The sequence below is a fragment of the Theropithecus gelada genome, chromosome 14 (genome assembly GCF_003255815.1).
Source record: "Theropithecus gelada isolate Dixy chromosome 14, Tgel_1.0, whole genome shotgun sequence".
Taxonomy (NCBI): Eukaryota; Metazoa; Chordata; class Mammalia; order Primates; family Cercopithecidae; genus Theropithecus; species Theropithecus gelada.
The window spans coordinates 62,893,289-62,915,071 of NC_037682.1; the positions used below are offsets into that span (position 1 = coordinate 62,893,289).

At 42.5% G+C, this 21,783-nt stretch overlaps 2 protein-coding genes across 3 annotated transcripts; one reads left to right on the forward strand and one right to left on the reverse strand.

The window, feature by feature from the left end:
* Nucleotides 1-269: 269 nt before the first annotated feature.
* TRIM68 (tripartite motif containing 68) lies at nucleotides 270-9,906 on the forward strand. 2 transcript variants are annotated; one of them, XM_025358523.1, is made up of 7 exons: nucleotides 270-502; nucleotides 2,989-3,471; nucleotides 5,197-5,292; nucleotides 6,123-6,383; nucleotides 6,849-6,871; nucleotides 7,416-7,516; nucleotides 7,717-9,906. In XM_025358523.1, exons 2-7 carry the CDS (start codon nucleotides 3,046-3,048, stop codon nucleotides 8,265-8,267), a joined length of 1,458 nt encoding a protein of 485 aa, XP_025214308.1. In that variant the 5' UTR covers nucleotides 270-502; nucleotides 2,989-3,045; the 3' UTR covers nucleotides 8,268-9,906. The 2 variants fall into 2 exon arrangements, with proteins under 2 accessions (XP_025214308.1, XP_025214309.1); XM_025358524.1 differs by lacking the exon at nucleotides 2,989-3,471.
* A 2,414-nt stretch (nucleotides 9,907-12,320) lies between these two features.
* Nucleotides 12,321-13,363, reverse strand: LOC112607087 (olfactory receptor 52I1-like). Its single transcript, XM_025358151.1, is given in 2 exon segments — nucleotides 12,321-13,261; nucleotides 13,264-13,363. Coding segments are annotated over 2 exon segments (972 nt in total). The 5' UTR covers nucleotides 13,295-13,363.
* Between the last annotated feature and the right edge of the window lie 8,420 nt (nucleotides 13,364-21,783).

The following is a 21,783-nucleotide window of genomic DNA, read 5'->3' on the forward strand; positions in this document are numbered from 1 at the left end:
GCCTGAGGGGCATCATTCGGGAGCCTCAATCCTTTGACCTATCCTGGAACTAACTTCTGGAACCCTCTACAGTTTAAGGGAATCTTGAGTGGGTGAAGGGACCAGAAAAACCCAGGAAGTAGAGAAAAAGCATTGACATGCCTAGAAGCGCCGGAACCCCCGTCTCATCACCAATTGGCTAGGGTTACCCTGGTCACTGCCTGTGATTGGCTGCCCCCACAAACACACCGCCCCCTGGGCGAAGCCATCCTGGGCCCAGCCGGCCGCTCATTGGCTGCCGTCCTGCGACCGGGGCCTGGAGCCGGGTGTAGTATCCTAGGAGCCGCGGGCTACAGGGCCTGCACTGCCGGGCTTTGGGCTCTGGGCCTCCGGCGCTCTCTGGCCCTAAGTGCTGAGCTGCTGGGAGCGGCCGCTTCTGACGCTGGGCCACTGGACGCTGCGGAACCGGGCTTCTTCACTTTGAATTTCCGCCGCGAAGCGCCAGTCCAGGCCCAGGAGGGAGGTGGGTAGAGAACTCTGCCTTTTCTGAAGTCAGATCCTGCAAGCTCACTTTACCCCGACCCGCCCGCTGTCCTGGGGACCTGCCCAAAGCCCTGTGGCGAGGCCAGGAGCTTACTGTCCCCAGCTGCTCCCTGACTCTGGAGATTACCGCCCGCCCCTCTACCCCCTTCCCACTGGGGTCCTCCCTGGAAGTCTTCCAGGCCCCGCCCCCTTCTCAAATGCTCTTCTCAGACTCTCACTGTACCCTACGGAAGGCACAGTCAAAGCGACCGAACGTTTAATTATTTGAATTTTCTCAAAGTAATTCATGTATAATAAAAAGTCAAACATTGAAGCTGGACTTATTTTGAAGAGCAGTGCCTACCCATCCCCAGATCTTTGCAGAGGCTGCCACTTTTAATTTTTCCCTATTTAGATGTTTTTATCACCCTAAATCAAAATAATGTGCGTTCCTCTGTATTTCTGGATTTATCATTTTGATATTTCTTTGCCTTACTTTCCTACTGCCCCAATCTTGTCAGTTTTCTATCGCTATTTTAGGTCTTCCATTTGTAGCTTCAAATAATAGGTATCAATTTCCATTTATTGTTCTATTGACTTTAGATGGTGTCTCTTAATGTCTCTACTGCCTTAGCTAAGGATATTAACACATCCTCCACTTAGTCAATCTATCAGTTGGAACTCAACATTTACATTTAGTTTTCACGTATTCAACAGGTATTTGAGGCACTGTTCTTGGCATTGGGGAAATAGAAATGAACAAAACAGACAATGACCCTATCTGCATGAAAAAGTTCTAGTATGGGAAGTAAGACAATAGACAAATACATGGCAAATGACCTCAAAAGCAGGATCATGCAGAAGTCATTTTCAACTGGGAGAACAGCAGGAACCCAAGTCAGGTAGATTTAATGGACGAGGAGTTTGCAGGAGTGTGCGGAAGTTTATTCCTTTGCCTAACTGGACACAGGTGCTGTTTCAAGGAGAGGTCTTGTTAACTGGGAGCCAGGATAGATTCTTTAGTAAGTTAGTGATTTACCAAAAGGAGGTTTTAGGATACTGGATCCCACAGTTTGGTAGTGATAGTGAGAGGAAGAAAAGCAGGAGGCAGGGAATCTAGTGAGAAGGCACATGCTGCCAGTGGCATATCAGAGTCCTGCAAAATTTACTGCCCTGCTTCCTGCTTCCTGCTACTGGACTAACCTAAACCATAGTGATTTTTCTCTCTCCTTTTGAATTTGTATTATACCTTAAAGCTAAAGAGGTTAAGAAATTTGCCCAAGATAGATGGCAGAGCCCCAAGCCAAACATCTGTAAAATGAGAACAATAATGGTCTCTGCCTAGGGTTGTGAAATAAACCAACTTAATTCATGTAAAGTGCTCAGAACAGTGCTTGGCACATCATATAAGTGCTCAAAGAGTGCTTGCTTTTATTATTAATGTATGCTCTCAATTTACCTCACAAATTCTAAAAGGATTTTGGGTTTAGGAACTGTTTTCTATGTCTAGCTGGTTTATTCATTCAACAAATATTTATTTACTCAGCAATATCTGCATTGCAGGTGCTATTTAGGTGCTGAGGATACAACAGGAACTAGGACCAACATGGCCCTTCCTTGTATAGACTCTAGCTGGTAACACAAGCTAGCAAAGTGAATGAATAAATATTGCCAACTGAGCCAAGAGCCTGCCATTGACCATGACCATTTTGTCATGCCCATACGTGGCCCTGACAAAAATCTCAGATTTCTTGCTGGAGTAGTGATTTCATCAATATGGGTGTGATGATCATCAAATGATCTTTGTTTTAATCTCCAAGGGATGTTATTTCATCTCTGCTTATAACATACCACTAAAAGCTCAGAAGAATGTCTTGGCATCTTAGTGAATAATAAGTACACTAGTGCTGGAGCAGTGGGCAGGGGTTTAAAAGGCACAGGAAAAGAACTACTGTTTACAGTTTTTACATTTTAGTGTGCAACACAAGAAAACAAATTGAGCGTGTAGGCAATGGGCTTCTGGCATACTATCTTTTGACACTTTGAATTGTATAAATGTAAATATAAAGATACCAGAGAGTGAGGCTGGAGGTATTTATGGCCTTACTTCAGATACTGAAATACCACATTTTATGTGAACTTACCCAAGTTTAAGAGAAATAATGCTGATTTGTAGAGCATGATTGGAATGGTAATGGTCTAGTAGAACGATCCCAGAGGAGAATCAGAGTTGGCCAAGTGAATGAAGACTGAGGACTCCCAATATTCACTCACTTAGGCATCCCCATTATCCCCTTCATGATGTGAGTAATGTGACCCATTCAGACCATGCACCCTTCAGTTGGAAAGGCGAATGCTTACTAAAGAAGGTCAGTAAAGGGTCAAAAGGAAGGTGGTTTTTCCCCAGAAATTAATTATTCCTGTTACTGATCTCTCCGTTCCTCTGTTACCTTTTTCTCTTATTTGTCTTTCTTTTCTTCTTCTCAGCCTTTACCACTTCTCCCTGATTTCATTCATGTTCTGAGGAGGGTGTGAGAAGGAACCATGGATCCCACAGCCTTGGTGGAAGCCATTGTGGAAGAAGTGGCCTGTCCCATCTGTATGACCTTCCTGAGGGAGCCTGTGAGCATTGACTGTGGCCATAGCTTCTGCCACAGCTGCCTCTCCGGACTCTGGGAGATCCCAGGAGAATCCCAGAACTGGGGTTACACCTGTCCCCTCTGTCGAGCTCCTGTCCAGCCAAGGAACCTGCGGCCTAATTGGCAGCTGGCCAATGTTGTAGAAAAAGTCCGTCTGCTAAGGCTACATCCAGGAATGGGGCTGAAGGGTGATCTGTGTGAGTGCCATGGGGAAAAGCTGAAGATGTTCTGCAAAGAGGATGTCCTGATAATGTGTGAGGCCTGCAGCCAGTCCCCAGAGCATGAGGCCCACAGTGTTGTGCCAATGGAGGATGTTGCCTGGGAGTACAAGGTGAGAGATGGAAGCTGGCCACTCCAGTCTTCCAACTTGGCTATTACTAGATCAAGGGCTTGACCACCAGCATCACAGACTGCAAGCTGATTCCTTTGGTTCCTGACACCCACAGATCCTGGAATCTGATACAGGCAGCTATACCTTTCCTTGTATTCATGACCTTCCTTGATTTCCTGCCCTCCCACTTCCTCTACACCCCATCCCAGATCCTAACATGGCTCAATGCCTAACCCAAGGCTGATTTCAATACTGAGAATGTAAAGGAAATCAGTTTGGGTTTTAACTAAATTCTGAATGCCTTGGATGAGTTTAGGCATGAAGCTCTCGTATAGATGGTCAAGGCTACACCTGACCTGCAAACTCCTCCTGGCAATGCTGCAAGTAGTCATTTGGCATTGAATGGATCACTTACTCCTTCATTTTATAGACAAAAGTGAGGCTTAGAAAGTTGAAAACATGGTAATTTATTTTAGAGGGGGAAAGAACTATGGATGAATCACAGGAGTAAGAGAGGTCATCTAATCTTCTCAGGTCCTTTATGACTTCAGGTCCAGTTAGTGAAAGGAAGATCAGAGGCTGTGACTCAAGTCTTCTTGCTCTTTCTCCTCTCCCAAGTTTGTTTATTTGACAAGTCATCTCTGACAAACCTGGGACTCCTTTTTTGTACCTTACCTCATCAACTTCCAGCTTCTGGGCTTCTCTTTACTCTTCCTCAGATGCCCATAATGACACCTTTATCAGAACCATTATCTCAGTGATTCTGTGATCCAGTGATCCAGCATTGGTCTTAATTCTGTTTTTTGGAGTTGAAATAGGAAGGTGAGAGTGTAAGACAAATACCCTGAAGAGCTTTTCTCCTATATGGGAGGGATTTCTAAAATATGAAAAGTGTTTACTAACTCATTCTGTTTTTGAGAATATTAGAAAAGGGAGATAGTATAACACAGGGGTAAAGGGCTGGATTAAATCCCAGCCCAACCATTTATTACCTGAATGACTTTGGGTAGGTCACCCTCTAAGCCTCAGTTTTCTTGTCTATAAAATGAGGTTAATACCAGGCTCAGGGGATTGTAAATATCACATCCATATTTAGAGCTTAAAATATACCTGGCATTTGATAAATTTTAACAAAATAATTGCTATTTTGTTAAAATAGCAGAATTAAATGGTGTGTCTGCACACTTTATGCTTTTCAGTAGAAATCCCTTGCATTACTATTCTAGGAAAGTGCTTCTTACCCTTAATATGCATATGAACCACCTGGGAGATCTGGCTAAAATTGAGATGCTCATTTGGTAGGTCTAAGGGGAGGCCAAGATTCTGCATTTCTAACAAGCTCCTAGGTGATGTGGATGCTGCTGATCCACTTGAACCACATTTGGAGTAACAAGGTTCTGGCAGACAGCAAGATAAAAATAAATAAGATAAGGATAAAAATTGACATGGAAAGGAAAGTCCAAGGTACTTTTCTGGAGAGGCTGGAAATGGACCTTTTCTTCCAGTTTACTGACATTTAGAGACTGTGGGAGTTGAAATTATTCTCGGCCCAGCGAGCTACCTTGGATGTCATCTGGGCAGAGTCTACTTCCTCTGTCGCACTCCCTTTCCCCACAGCCTTCACTGTGGCCAGTTGCCTGAAGGACTCTGGTTCTCCCACAGCCTCCCAATGCTAGGAAGCCTAGGCTGCCGGAGGTGGCCTCATGAGGGTTTTGTCTCTTGCAGTGGGAACTTCATGAGGCCCTCGAACATCTGAAGAAAGAGCAAGAAGAGGCCTGGAAGCTGGAAGTTGGTGAAAGGAAACGAACTGCCACCTGGAAGGCAGGTTGCCTCGTGGGGAAAAGAGTTTGTGTCAGTCGTCCTGTGTGGTCCTGGAGCTGGCCTGGGGTAGCATTCTTATCTCTGTGAGGCAGAATGTAAGGCTTGAAATCACAGAGCCTGGGGTTCTAATCCCTGCTTTCTCTGTCCCAGGCTTTAGGTAGGCCATGTCACCTCTTAATTCCAATTTCTCCTTGGTGATGTAGGGATAACCTCTGGTCTTGTATCCTCATATATGAGAAAGGGAAAGCATGTGCTCACGTGTGTCAGCTCACAATGGTGTGGCTTATATCATGCTTAGTAAAGCAGAGTTTCTCTTTCACTTTCCCAAGTTAGAGCATATTTGCTAAGAGTCTGGTTATTAAAATATTGGAAAATCACCTCTGAAATAAATTTGAGGCCAATAAGTATCAAACTACTAGAACTTTTGATCAGCAGAAAGTAACACTGAACCAATCTAAAACAGCACATTGAACAGATATAATATCAACATGAAAATGAACCACCTAACAGTGTAGTTAAGTTACACTGCCTTAGAGACTTAAATGTAACACATCTTGTCATTATTCTGAAAATGGAAAATAGTCTAGAGCTTGTAGTATTTAGATAATATCCTGGACCCTACTGGAGTCAGTAAGAGTGACAATAGAGACTTAGAAGTGTGTGGTGGAGTTGGAACAGGAAGCTAGGAAAAATAGTATCCTTTATCTTTGCCCCCGCATAGCCTGTCACGTGGTTGGTACCACTGCAGAGTATGTGTGTATGCATATGTCAGTATGCTCAATACTGGGTAACTGAAAGTATCAGTGCTGATTTCCATCTTGGCTCCACAGATACAGGTGGAAACCCGAAAACAGAGTATTGTATGGGAGTTTGAGAAATACCAGCGATTACTGGAGAAAAAGCAGCCACCACATCGGCAGCTGGAGGCAGAGGTAACAGCAGCTCTGGCCAGCCTACAGCAGGAGGCGGCGGAGACCATGCAGAAACTGGAGTTGAATCATAGTGAGCTCATCCAGCAGAGCCGGGTCCTGTGGAGGATGATTGCGGAGTTGAAAGAGAGATCACAGAGGCCTGTCCGCTGGATGCTGCAGGTGAGTAGCAGGTTTTCCTGGTAACCCTGAGTGATAGCTGAAGATAGACTGAGACTCCAGGAAAGAGCATCCATTACTCTTCAGTAGGGACTGTCAGCACTCTGCCAGCTGATCATGGATCCTGTGTTTCCCCAGCGAATACCTGCTGTTTCCCTCTCTCTGGCTGGTGGATGACCTGGTCTGTTGTAGTGTCATAGGTGGGACAGTGCTCAGGCAGCTCTGGCATCATTCTAGGCCCTCTCCTCTAGCCTGAGAGTCTTGAGATGGAGCCTGAAGTTGGCCAGTTCAGCCAAAGCTCAGCCTGCTCTTCCATCCTTCCATACGCTTCTCCTTACCTCTGCATGGCATCTCTCCATTCTTGGTATCTGTCTCCCTTCCCGTAGAGAAACTCCCTGCCAGTTTGATGTCTGTTCCCTCCAAGGAATAGCACATACTCAGGTGTTGCATTTTTTTTTCTCCTCCTAGGATATTCAGGAAGTGTTAAACAGGTATGTTCTCACCCTTGGAGCCTCTAAGCAGCCCTGTAGGGGATAGTGGGGCCTGGCTGGAGCCAGAAGTAGGGACAGAACACAGACTCGATGCACACAGAAAAGCAGGTGCTGGTCCACAGTCTCGTCCCACTTACATGGTAATGGCTAAGGAATCTTTGTTGATCTTTCCTTTTTCTTCTTTGTACTTTATCAAATGTATATCAAGTGAAGCTATAAAGTACGTGGTTTCAAGTTGATTGCTCAAAGAGGAAAAAAGACTGCCCATGACTCCTTCATGTCCAGCAGAAAATATGTGCACTTCTTCCTCTCCCAGAATCAAATATACATCCAAACCTTCCCGTAGCATGAGCATGCGGGTGTTCTCACCTCTGCACACAAACAGCTTGAGGCTCAGCCAAATAACCATAACCATCATGTCTCTGCTTTGCTGGGGTGGGGCACTTCACTACGTCCCTGGCCAAGCCCCTCTTCCCTGTACTAAGATGAGGCCCATGTGGCAAAGCCAGGACTCCTGGCCCTGAGGTTCACCCTCCTCTACCAGGAGCAAATCTTGGAGCTTGCAGCGGCCAGAACCAATCTCCCTGGAGCTGAAGACAGATTGCCGTGTGCTGGGGCTAAGAGAGATCCTGAAGACCTATGCAGGTAATGGATCCTGAGGGAAACTGTAGTGGACAGTCGGAGGGACCCCTCCCAGAGAAAGAAAATGGTTCAGTGCCCTCTGGGTGCTCCATCCAGCCTCACCCACTCATTATTGAGAAATCTGTGGCTGAATTTATCAGACAGCCCTCACCCATGCCCCCTGACCCTATATCACTGTTACCAACCAGGACCTTTTTTTCTAGCTGATGTGCACCTGGATCCAGATACTGCTTACTCCCGTCTCATCGTGTCTGAAGACAGAAAACGTGTGCACTATGGAGACACCAACCAGAAACTGCCAGACAATCCTGAGAGATTTTACCGCTATAATATTGTCCTGGGAAGCCAGTGCATCTCCTCAGGCCGGCACTACTGGGAGGTGGAGGTGGGAGACAGGTCTGAGTGGGGCCTGGGAGTATGTAAGCAAAATGTAGACCGGAAGGAGGTGGTCTACTTATCCCCCCACTATGGATTTTGGGTGATAAGGCTGAGGAAGGGAAATGAGTACCGAGCAGGCACCGATGAGTACCCCCTCCTGTCCTTGCCAGTCCCTCCTCGCCGGGTGGGAATTTTCGTGGATTATGAGGCCCATGACATTTCCTTCTACAATGTGACTGACTATGGCTCCCACATCTTCACTTTCCCCCGCTATCCCTTCCCTGGGCGCCTCCTGCCCTATTTTAGTCCTTGCTACAGCATTGGAACCAACAATACTGCTCCTCTGGCCATCTGCTCCCTGGATGGGGAGGACTAAGAGAGCTATCATCCTAACCAGAGAGGCCTTGGAATTGGGCCTGGCCCCCATGGGGCTTGGAGGACCCAGCCACTGACAGGTATCCCCTGAAACTGACGTGAGCTCAGAATCCAAGGATTCCTCTGTCTGATCCTTTGGTCATTGCTACCAGGCTAAAGTCTGTCATGAAACCACTTATTTTAAAAAGCAGAGGCCCAGTCAAATGAGCACTGCACCCCATGAGGAAAGCGTGACAGGGCTGATGGTGAGGATCAGAGCAGTTCTAAGGTGACTTGTTGGGGTAAGGATCAGGACTTTGTCCGTGGAGTAGCCAATGCCCCTCTTCCCTGATTCCTGTCCGGTGTCACAGTTAAGTCAGTGAGGATGATGAAGTAGACACAATCTTCAGGACACTATTAGATAGGCTTTCTCAATAGGCCAAAAAAATGCTGCCCATACCCAGAGCTGGTTGTTGTGCTGAGGCCAGTCAGAGGATGCTTCCCCTGAGGTTTGCTACAACTAAGCAAACTTTATGTGACCCTCACCCTCTTACCACCTGGCAAGAGAAATTCAGTGCAGCAGGGGGACACCGAACTACCCAACCCACCCCACTGCCGTTCCCTCTCTGAGCACAACCTGGGCAAATCACTGTCCCTTGGACTCCTGAGAGACCAGTGTCCTAGTTCTGCTTTTTTTCTCTAAGTGGCAGGATCAGAAAACCTGTGAGCCTTAGTTTGTATTTTCACTTTATGAATGAGGAAACTGAAATGACCTTAATGGAGCAAGTTATTTCTTTTTTTTTTTTTTTTTTTTTTTTTTTTTTTTGAGATGGAGTCTCACTCTGTCACCCAGGCTGGAGTGCAGTGGCACAATCTCAGCTCACTGCCAGCTCCACCCCCTGGGTTCATGCCATTCTCCTGCCTCAGGCTCCCAAGTAGCTGGGACTACAGCAGGCACCCACCACCACACCTGGCTCATTGTTTTGTATTTGTAGTAGAGACGGGGTTTTACCATGTTAGCCAGGATAGTCTCGATCTCCTGACCTCATGATCTGCCCACCTCGACCTCCCAAAGTGCTGGGATTACAGGCATGAGCCACCATGCCTGGCCGCTGGAGCAAGTTATTTCTTACAAAGCTGCTGAAGATAAGATTATAAAAATTATAAAGCATTTTTCACACTCATATGAAACAAGGTTGACAAACTCACTTCACAGGTCACATGCCTGTACATCATTTATTATATTTGGGTCTGAAACTTCTCACATGTTTGGAAAGTTTTATGTGTCCTCATTGGGAAAATGGGTGTAATTCAGCATAAAACCTCTTATTATTGTCCTGCCTCATGGAACTGTTATATAGATCCCAGATCCATCCCATGCATTTGTTCCGTCTGAGACACAGAGGCAGGCAAGCCACAGATTTTGCACGTGGTGACCTTGCCACTGTGCCACGATACAGCCCGCATCTTATAGCAATGCCTTTGTCTCAGGGCCTCTCCTGACAGTCTAGAGCCTTTCAGGCAGAAAGGTGCTTCAAATGGCTGTGATAAGAAATACTAAAAATTGTGTTTCTACTTTTATTGTATTATATTGGCTGTTCACGTATGTAGGAGTTAAAACAGGCCAAACTTGGAGAAATAAACTCATTCTGCCCACCATGCTTCCAGGCTGCATCTTGAGAATTAGCAGTAGAAGAGGAGAAGTTTCCATCATCTGCTTGGAGGGGAATGAGCTGGTGAGTCACAGACCCTGGTGCTGGCAAAGGGTTGAGCCTGCCACCATTAGAGAAGCATCTTTGTCGGGGGATTCCCTGGGGATAATTGAGAAGTAGGTCCCTAGGAAGGACTTCAGTTAATGTCTGTGGACACTTGGCACAAAAGGGTTAAGGAAAAATCAATGTTGTTCTTTCGCTATTAGGACAAATCTTGGAAGTTTCCTAGAAACGGAGGATTGTTAGGTGATTAATTCATTCAAACTTAGAATGAAGGAAGGAATGAAATGGCGTCATTGGTAATGTACTCTTTTAGGTTAGTTTGATTGTTTTTTACATTTATAAGCCTGTTTGGGTACTCTGATTACTTGTTAGAAGAGTTGTAAGGTTAAATAATCCACATTATTACAGATTGTCTGACTTTTAAGACCAGACAAGAAGATTGAAGCTCTAAGTGCCTGAAAACCGTTTTCTACAGAGTAGAAAAAAAAAATGAGAATGAAATATAGACCTGGTAGGGCAAGCTTCCTGATGGAAATGCTGGGAAGAAATTAGTGTCTGGGGTGCAGGCTGGACTGTACCTTTGTTGCTTTATATTAGATTCTTTAATGCATCCAATATGCTTTCATTTAATGGACCTAGCCAATTTTTCAGGTTACTTATGGAGAAAGAATAATGTGACATTTCAAAATGAAAATCTTACCAAATGTGTTTAACAACCTTATAATCTTATAATCCTTTTTTTTTTTTAATGTTATAACCTTATAATCTTGTTTTGTTTTTATGGTAGGGGGTTGTGAGGGAAAAAAGTTTCACTTTACTACCCTTTGGGACCTCAGTGCATCATTATCAGATTTTTAAGAGGTTGATTTCTACTCTGCTGGTATTCAAAAATTGAATACATTCTTGGCAGGTAAACAAGTCTAATATTAGCAAAAGGTATGGATGTTAAGTTACTAAGGAGCTTGTCTATTTGAAAGAATTGTCCTATGAGTACTGGTCTGTATAGGACTACTCCCTTGAAATTATGGAATTAGAAATGTATTGGGCGTATTTTTAAGTTCATACAATATGTCAGAGATTGTGTTATCTGCTTTCCATGTTTTATTTAATTTTTAATACTCTGAATTAATGTTGTTTTCTCTATCAATAGACAGGAAGTGTTAAGACTCAGGTATAGTAACTTGCCGTCAACAGATTCTTCTCACACTGTGCATTTTAACACTAGTAGGAAATTATCTTTTTATTAAGATTTTCAAATGTACATATCTCTTATATATGAGATCTTTTTCTTTTAACATATACTGATTACTCAGTTCAAGATTTTCTGAAAGGGAAAAAAACCAAAAATCATGTAAGCATCCAGTAACCTGAAGAAGAGTGCTTACATTTCAACTTCTTTATCTATATTGTTCTCTATTAACCTCTTCATCCCAGAGCACACCCCCTGAGAGGTGCCCACAAGAAGAAAGACCTGTGTATATTTGATCCCTCTCTTCTATGCCTTAAGGTTAAGTTATACAGATGGGGACTAGGAAGCAACAAGAAAGATTTCCAAAACCAAACTTGTATTAACTTACCTTCTGTTGCTTAAAAACAAAAAGCTGGTAATTGGTATACTAACTCCAACTAGCTTAACAATAGGATATACATTTAAAAGTTAAGTGGTATTTTATAGAACATATGAATATACCTGGGTGTCCAAAGTGATTTGGAATCAGAGAACCAAAGACTTATTCTCTTCATCCATTCTTGGAGATTGGCCTTTGATGCATGGGCCAATCCCAATTTTCTCCTTCCAGTTTATGTGTTGTAGAATTACCACCATCTCTGATCCCAAGTTTATATCTCCCTAGATGAACAGTAAACCATATGGCTTGGGAAGGACCCTGGTCTAGGTGTGAACATAGAACCCAAATGGAGTGAGATCACTATTGGGCCAGAGGGCAGGGTCATATATTAATAGCTTCTTCCATGTAATCACTTGGAGAAAAGAACAGTTCTGAGAATATCAGTCAGGTTTCGGGGGAGATACCAAACACTTGGTTTCTTCAGCAGAGGGGATGGTAGGATAGTAGGTAGGAAATATGGGTCAGAAGCTGTAGAAGGAAAAATTCCAGAGCTGTATTCTATACCAAACTTACTCTGATTCAGACACTATTGTATTAACCCATTAAAAATGTCAGAAAATTAGAAACATTTCATTCATATTCTTGGTAGAAATTTAAAAGTGACACAAAGATATCCTTTACAGCTTCATCTTAGAATTCCTTATAGTACCAGGTAAACCAATCCTGCTCCACAAATCTCTAAGGCATCTTTGAAGGTGGCTGGAATGCTCCAGATCTGAACAGATATTGTGTTCATGAACCCAGGTTGGAGTGGTCAAAGAGGAAGTGCATCAGATAACTCCATATTCTCTCCCACAATTGTTTGGTCCTCATGCCATAGATGATGGGATTTAAAGTGGCGGGGGTGATCATGTACAGGGCAGCCAGCAGCACCTGGGTGTGCAAGGGCACTACATCCTGCCCCAGCCAGGCCGCATAGACGGATGCCATCCCAGGTAGATAGTACAAAGCCATTACCCCCACGTGGGAGCCACATGTGCTTAATGCTTTCAACTGAGCTGTCTTTGAGGAGAGACCAAATACTGCCCTGAGAATTAAGATATAGGAGGCAGCAATGAAGACCACATCAGAGCCCACCATAATAGAGGAACCAATCAGACTATAGAGACTGCTGGGCATGGGGTCAGCACATGCTAACCTGGCCAAAGCTATGTGCTCACAGTAGGAGTGGAGAACCACATTGGAGCCACAGAAAGGTAGATGACTCACCATCCAACTCAATGGAGTCATGAATGTGACAGCTCTAATGGTGATGGTCAGACTCATTCCCAGCATCACTTGAGGTGTGAGAATTCTCTTGTAGTGTAGAGGCTTGCAGATGGCTACATAGCGGTCAAAAGCCATGGTTAGCAGCAGCCCTGTCTCCACAGCTGTGGCTAAGTGGACAAAAAACATCTGCGTGAAACAAGCATTAAAGCTGATGGAGCTGTCTCCTGAGCAGAAGATGCTCACCATCTTGGGTACCACCAAGGAGGCCATAACAATGTCCACAGCAGCCAGAACACACAGAAAGCAACACATGGGCTCATGTGGAGTGGAATCCATCCAGATTGCAGTCACAATGAGGGTGTTTCCTAACAGGGCTATGATGTACATGGCACTCAGTGAGACAGCCAGCCAAAGTTGTGAAGATTGCAGTCCTGGGATACCCACAAGGAGAAAGGAAGCAGGGTTTCCATTGTGTGGTTGTAGGCTGGACCCAGCATCACAAGTGAGACTTTTTTCCCATTAATGCACAAATGATGTATGAGAAGAATGCAATCCTGTAAGATTTGTTGACACGTGTGGTGCTGGGAAAACCTAGGGATATTCTCAGCTTGGTGGTAATCTCAGGATAAAAAATGTGGCATCTGACAAAATTATCCTGTGCCACTTTTATCGTCCTTAATATTCTTCCCTTACAAATTTATATTCATTGTTCGTGGATCAGCTCATGGCTTACCTCCTTTGGAAAGCCTTTTCTGCTTTCTTCCTTCCCCAGTCCATACCCTTTCATCTGAGCTTTCATGCAGTCTCCCATCATGACCTCAGAGAGACTAAATTGATCATTGTAATGCTCTCCCTAGACTTTATTGTATGCATTTAGGTGTATGTCTCTTGTTTATGATCTTATACAAAGGGTGTAATCCATAACTGAGGTCACAAGTCTATTAAAATAAGTCTATTAATATATATTTATTATGGTAAAGTTTCCACGGAATGAAGGATAAACAGAGAAATGAATCTGTCTTTCATCTCTGTATGCTCAGTTACTCATTGTTGTATGAACAAAAGCTTCCTGAGGTCAAACATATCATATTTTTTATCCTTGGCGCAGTGCCTATAAAAAAATATGAAAGAAGTATCCTTGTGGTGAAAGAAATACATGAATGACTTGGGAAAAATAAGATCATTAGAGAACAACAAAATCACCTTCCATAGGAGATAATAAAGTACCTGGAAATATTTATAATCCTTACCTTCTCTAAACTTTGCCCTGAATATCCTATTTACTTAGGTTCAATTAACAGATTAAATTAGTACAAACAAAACCTTGGGACTACCTTATAGATGAACTTTCCCCAATAAGCTTTTATGATTTTTCAGTGCAGCTAACTCTTTTTTCATGATAAACTACCAAGTCATTCCAGGCAACAAGGAAGCTTTATCCTTTAGAAAGTTAAGCACTTTATTATGAACATAGTATGTGACAGTACTATGTTAAAAAGCGTAGTATTCATAATGTGAGTGTATTCCTCCATTTTTAAAATAGATCAAACATCCATTCCATACAACACAGTTTATATGACTTAAATGAGATTAAATATTCTAGCCAAGATCATGTAGTGTGTGATATGTTTGGGGTTTAAGCTGTAACTCCCAGGTGTCCATCCAGCCCAACGTGGATAGTGAAGAAGACAACTGTGGATAAAACAAGGTTAGGGGTTTCACTTGGCCAGGTTTGATGAGACAAAGATAGCTACTGCTATGCACAGCCTGCAGCTGAGGTACACCACTTGTTGATCTCTGTTTATTGCTGCATTCACCATCCATTGCCTCTGTCAGGTGTTACCATATCATACAATGTGTAATAATCTGGCTGGAGAACCTAAAATAGAAGTAGTCAGCCTAAACTACCATTACAGTCCTATGTGGTAGCCCTTTAGTTACTTTCTCCATAGGATGATTGGTTTCCATGATTTCATATGGTGTTTGGTCATGGACACATTTTCCCAGCCATGTGAGAATATTCTTTGCAAGGGTTGCTGCTGCTTCTGGTGGTAACATTCAGCTTTGGGAGACAGTGGCTGATCTTCTTCATGGAACCCCTAGGTTTTTTTCTTCAGAATACAGCCTACAAATCCTGCATAGTTTCATGTACCACACTCAAAATGTGGTACTGTTCCTACATCATCAAGAGGCAAAAAGCACTGGTTCTACATTCATACCTCTAGACTTAAAAATCCACTCTGTCACTTGCTAGCCACTTTGCCTTAGTCAAATTATGTAAACACACCAAGCCCCAGTTTCTTCATCCATAAAATGGGGGTAACAGTACTTACATCATAAAGATATTTTGAGACTTAAGTGATAAGCTTTGTAAAAGTGCTCAGCGTGATGCTTGGTGCTTTGGTGCTCAATAAAATGTAGCTAATATAAAATGAAACTGTTTTCCCTGCATAAATCCCATACTTTTAGATTGCTCCAAGTAGCATCCTTAAATGAGAGTGTGTGACTTGAAGACCACTATTAAAAAGTAAAAGCCACTCAACCCGCATTGCCTGAAGCTTTTCTCCTGTCCTCCCATAATTCACCGCTGAAGATGTCTCACCCACAGGCTATACACAGCAAGATTCTTCTAATTGGACTATGATGAGGAGCTCACTGTCTGTCCCATTATAGATCAGGTCTCAAGGTTAGAATTTTTTTTGTTTGCTAGTTTGCTAATTTTTTTTTCTTTCTTCATCACACCTGTGACAACATCTTCCTTACTTTTGCCTACAACCCCTCTTTAGTAAGGAAGCCTAAGAATGGCTCCACTTCTGCTGTCATATAACAAGTCTTGCCAAACTGAATTCAGATTAAGGATGGAGCAGAGGCAGGTATGACAAATATTTCTTTTTCAGTCTAAATTGCTACTTCAACTCTTTTTCCTATTGCCATTAGATCATTTTGCTTCCAGAGAAATGGACATGTAGGTTGGTCACAGACCTGAACTCTGGATGCCAAGAATGGACTAGAATATGTTAAGGACATGTGATCTCTTTTCTCAAACCCTCATGGTTCTAATTTATATATCTCAAGGCCTCAGCCTAGTAGTTCACCACATCAATTGCGTGATTTGTGTTGACGTAACAGTAGTCCTATATAGCCCAAGAACTGTCTTAGGTGTTCAGGCACTCTTAAATGATGTGTGCTTATTTGCCAAACCTCAAGACTAGCTTGCTTTATCTATTACTTCCTGTGCTTCTCCTGAATAAAGGGTTTCCATAGTAGGAAGCTGCCATTGTATACTGTCTCTAGTTTCCCCTTTTTATACAAGCTACCCTTGTATACTGTCTCTAGTTTCCCCTTTTTAAGTTCTCATCAGGGGCATCAGTTTTGCCGGAGTGATGAGGTAGATCAGATTAATGGAATTCTATACTCAGAATCCCATCTACTGCAGTAGACATTTTCCCTGTTAGCCGAGCACTAGAGGAACGTTTACCAGGTTCTCAATCCTAACCAAAAGACATATGCTTGCCCCTTCAATTAACCTTCTAGAAAGCCTAGCACTGATTGACTCCACACCCAGGTGCCAACAATAGCTGTGATGGGAGTCCTCAGTTGTTTTCTAAAAAGCCAAATTTCTGGGACATGATTACACTCTGTGGTCTGTATAAAAGAAATAAACCTACAACAAGAAGAAAATCCCTGAGTTTAAGAAATGCTATTTCATGGAACAGATTGAATAGAGTAGTGAGCTCCACATCACAGTCAGTTTATAGGGGCTTACTGTAAACTGCTGGGACACTGGGTGAGACATTTTAAGTGATGGGTCACAAGAAGATTCGGGAAAGCTTTTGAAGTAGAATGGTAGTAAAGAGTGAAAGAAAATTTAGGATCTGCTTGAAACTACCGCATGTGTTCTGGATGCCACAAACTCAGGCTTATGCATTATTGCATAAAGGGCTGCAGAAAGCTTGGGGATCCAAACAGCCTCTTCCCCACTCACCTTTGATGCAGGATATTCCTCCCCTGGCTGCCCTGTGTAAATTCACCTTTCTTCAGGAGGCAGCCTCAGCTGATGCTTGCCTCAATCCTCCAGCCCTGGAAACTAACTGGGCATACCTTTCATGCCCTCGAGAATGTTGTTGTTGTTTTTTTTTTTTTTTTCATTTTTCATTTACTTTTCTTCTTAATTAGCACTGTTGGAGATTTAATTGTTGGTAATCTTTTCAAAGAAAAGGATATTTGATTTTGTTGGCTGTTTCTTTTTAAAATGTTTATTTTACTCAATGTATTGATACTGAAAATTTCTTGGCGAAGATCAAGTGTCATCTCCATTAAGGATCTGTTGCCAGTCCAGTGACTCTTTTTCTTTCTGTTTTACCAAAACATCTCACACAACTGCCTGTTCCTTAATTTTTTGGTTTTCTTTTTGAACCATTATGGACATACTGGAATATGCACAAATCTCAAGTGTTCAGTTAGATGAGTAATTACAATGTGAACACATGAACACACCTATGTAGAAATAAACCAAGATATACATACTGTTGCTCTCAGGCTGGTAAGGCATACTGTTTTCAGAACGCTGTGTCCAAGCTCTCCTAAAACATTTTTCTAGCCCCGCACCTGCCTTTGTTTTTAACCCTGTGGAAACATTCACATGCAGATCTAGAGGCCCAGTCACTGAAACGTAGCTTTAAAAAGTTTGACCGGGCATAGTGGCTCAGCCTGTAATCCTAGCACTTTGGGAGGCCGAGGTGGGAGGATTGTTTGAGCCTGGACAATATGGCAAAACCACGTCTCTACAAAAAATACAAAAAAATTAGCTGGGCCTGGTGGCAAGCACCTGTAGTCCCAGCTACTCAGGAGACTGAGGCACGAGAATCACTTGAATCTGGAAGGTGGAGGTTGCAGTAAGCCGAGATCATGCCACTGCACTCCAACCTGGATGACAGAATGGAGACGCCGTCTCAAATAAAAATAAAAAATAAATAAATATAAAAATAAAAAGTCTCTTAATGTCAATAACTCATGATTCACAAAGCACAAGACCTGTGAGGATTTTTCATTTCTATTAAAAGAGAGGGAAGTACATAATTCAAGTTGAAATTGTCTTACAGGTAAAAGAACTAATGTGTAACTCATTTGAATAGAGCCTTTCCCTTTATGACAACCCTGTGCCTCTTCCTGAGTACCTCCACTGTCCCACCAAGCATACTCACAGTCACCCCTATTGCTTGGATCTTTTCTTATAACTTCTCTTGGTCCCTGAAAACTGTTACTCCACCAACTCAAAATTGGACTTACCTTTCCTCTCTCTGCTTTGAATCAAAGTAATCATATTTCCATTCCCTCTCCACCTCCCTCATCCAGACATCATTTCCATAAGGTCTTGGTGTCAGCAGATATACCACCAGACCTAGACAGCCCTATATGGGAGGCATGAGGGCTTGTAACTTTCATTCTGGGGTGACCCAGGCTTGACGTCAGGTCATCAGCCCAACATTCGATCTCTATCAGCCCAACACCTGATTCCCAGGTCAGTTACCTACATCCTTGGAGTTTTCTCTGTTCAAATTTCCCTGATGGGTTGATGCCCGGTAGTCCACATTTCTTTTACTCAAAAGAAGAGGGTTTGTATGAGAGGGTTTGTTCAAGAGGAGCCGGAAAAAATGACACAAAATCAATAAACAGTGGAAAGTCATGGGGAGGAGTATTTTCTTTTCCAAAGAATTCCCACTGGGAGCCCTCTTTTCCTTCTGGATACTCTATCATCCTGCCTTGTCCCTGGACACCCACCTTACTTTGGCCTCTGCCCAGCAGCCAAACACTGCACCTCCTCCAGAGACTGGTTTTTCTTTGTGTTCTGGCACTTGGGGCTTTCCAGATTGCAGGAAGAGACAGAGGCTTAGTGGCTGGAGAGTCCTTGTTTCTTCAAGTCCTCAGAGGATACCTAAAAGACCAAGAGTATAGAGTACAAACTGAAAGAAAAAAGAAGATCAAATATTGGTAGGATTTGTGAAAGGTTACTATGTGCCAGGCATCCTAATAAATGCTTTTCAAAAATTATCTTAGTCAGTTTTCAGAACCTCCTGAAGTAACTGTCATCATCTCATTGACATCTTATAGATGAAGCCGAGGTTCATAAAGGTCACAAAGTTAGTAAGCAAGAGAGTTAAGATCTAAATTCTGATAACTATAAGTCACTTTATTTTATTGTAGAACTGTTCACACTAATAGTGTACTTAATATCTTAAAGTCCAGTTCACTCTTCCTCCTTCTGCCTGGGTTCTCAAGGTAGGCTTTGCTAGTTAAATGTCTCCCATGACACTACTATAATGGCCTGTTGAGTGCAGAAGGGAAATAGGATGTTAAGGAGAGCAAGAAAGATGAGCTTTTCAAATTGGAGATAGGAAATGTGCCTGAGCACAAAGGTATGAGAAGGGAAATGTTCTCCAAATAGATAATAAACCAGAGGTGGTAGAGTCAGGGGACTTCAAAAGGAATGAAAATACAAGAGCCTAGAGGGGTGCATGGGGCTATGTTTTCAAGGTCATGACTTCTGCCTGGGCATCATCTTTGGGAAGAAGTAAACTTGAGAGAAAGAAGTCAACAGGCAGAAGATATAAAGTTGATTGTATTTTTAATGGCAAACATATAAATATTTGGAAATACAAAAAATCAGGGGACAATGCTGCATATTCCCAGCTCTCCCAATCCTCAATGGAGGTATTTATGAAGAGAATGATGAGAGGCCATTTGTTGTCTTATTTTGAGGGGTGATGAGAAAGGAGTGGGAATAGGCTTTGTGCCTTCTTCAACCTAAACTAGCACATTCTTAAAGACCAGGTGGACTTCAGTTTAACTTAACATCTGATAGAAGACCCATTCCTCAAGCGTGCAAAACGACTAGTCCTCCCAACACCTGCTTAGTATCTTAAACTCCAAAACCTGATTCCCTGTAGAGTCATTCAGTGAGCAGGCCATAACATAAACATCAGCAAGCATATTGAACATTGATAAGTGAACAATCAAATGCAGAAGACAATTGAGATATGATTTCAGTAACCTCAGCATGAGATGAGTCAGCTAAACTGTGATACTCTTTGCTAAGATTCAACCTGTTCCTACTGAAGCATTCAGAGCAGTATTAGATCCTCACAAACAGATGGTGGCCTTAAACTCACATTTTCATTCCCAGTCCCATGGGGGAAGACTTCCAAATAGAAATATTCCAAAAATGACAGAGACCAAAGATAACAGAATAATGACATGAGAAGGTATTCTATATGGAAGCAAGAGCTTTCAACATCTTTGATTGTGCCTCCTTTATCATTATTTGCTTATAGTCCTTGCCATTCAACCTTTATAACCTACATCATATAGAAGAATGCTTAGGATGACATAAAACCAATCATTGAACAAAGTTGTCATAGCCTATAAGAGAACAGAAAAAGCAGACAAAAATAGGCAAGAGTTGTATATCTCAAAAATTGAGCAGAAATGTTTGATTTTGTGTCCAGCTAAAGTTGCCTTCTTGTGTTCAAGATAATATGGCTAAAGAAACCTAAGAAATATTGACATAGGTCTTCAAACTTCAGAAAACAGTTCAGTTCCTTCATCTCTCCTTTTTCAAATCTCCACACTGTACTCCAACACAATAGAGGCATTTAGAAATACATAACGATCTATCCTCAGGAACACACATGTCATCTAAGTCTATTAACTTGGCTATTTACATTAGTTGATGCAGAATCTTGAGGTCCTGAAAGTCCCCCGCCCCAAATATTACTAAGACTTCCCCAGGAGGTACCTGTAGTAGTTATCACAAATGAAACCCAGTGTTCCATTTCTAGCATTTGTGCCCCAGTGTAACCCCCTCTTCCTGAGTGGTGCTGGACCTAACGGTTTACTTCTAATGAATAGAATTCTGCAAAAGCTATGAGATTTCACTGTCCAAATTAGTTATAAACACACAGTGCTTTCCATGTTACCCTGTTTTACTGCCTTTCTCACCCTTTAAGAGGTAACACAGTATTGATGGTTAGTGTTGATGATTGAACTTGGCAAACAGTGTGCAAAAAAGAAAAACTAAAGACTAATCTTATAAGAACTGACCCAAAAATACTAAATAAAATATTAGCAAATATTGGAGTGTTTTAGAATAGGGACTTCTCAAATGTTAATATGTTGTATAGTTTTTACATCAGTGTTGTAGGCATCAGGGATATGTTAGGCTCCAGAGTGAAGCCAAGAAAGAGAATTTAGATGCTGAAGTTCTAGCTGATAAAGTAACATATACGTCTGAATTCAGTAACTCTAATGACTCCAACCTGTTTGGATCCATTTTGTAGTCTTTTTTTATAATGGAAATTTGCACTTAAAATGGACTAGGACAGACATTAGACAGCTGAAGAAAGTATAGCATAAAAGGAAGAGATGATATAGTTGACAAGTGGCTGGATTTTGGGGTATAGTGGAAATCTTTGACTGCCTGAAGACATTATAATCTCAGAAGTTATCCTGAGGGGAACTAGGGATTAAGTCTACAATTCACTAGGCCAAAGCTTTGTTCATATTTGCCACCTCGGCATAAAGGCAAGTGTCAGGCTTGTGTGTGTATGTGTGTTTGTGTGTGCATACATGCATGCGTCCAAGTATTGATACACAAGTCCCATTTCAATCACACAGCCCTTTTTGCTTGAGCTAATTTTCACTAGGAAGAACCCTGTCACATTTTCCAAGGGAATAAATTCATTTTGGGCCATCAAGAGCCAGCCATAATACCACCTAATGGAAAAATCTACAAGATTCTGGTTATTTCTTCACAAAAGTATCTCTTTATTACAGAAAATGCAGTAGAATCGTTCAAACAGCAGAATATCCTTAGAGATGGATGAGCTTAATGAGTCTCTTGAGATTGAGGTTCAGGTCAAGACACATCAATTACTTAAGGTCTTTGGCCTCCTGCCAGGAGAATCTATCACTTCCGGCTCTCTATGTG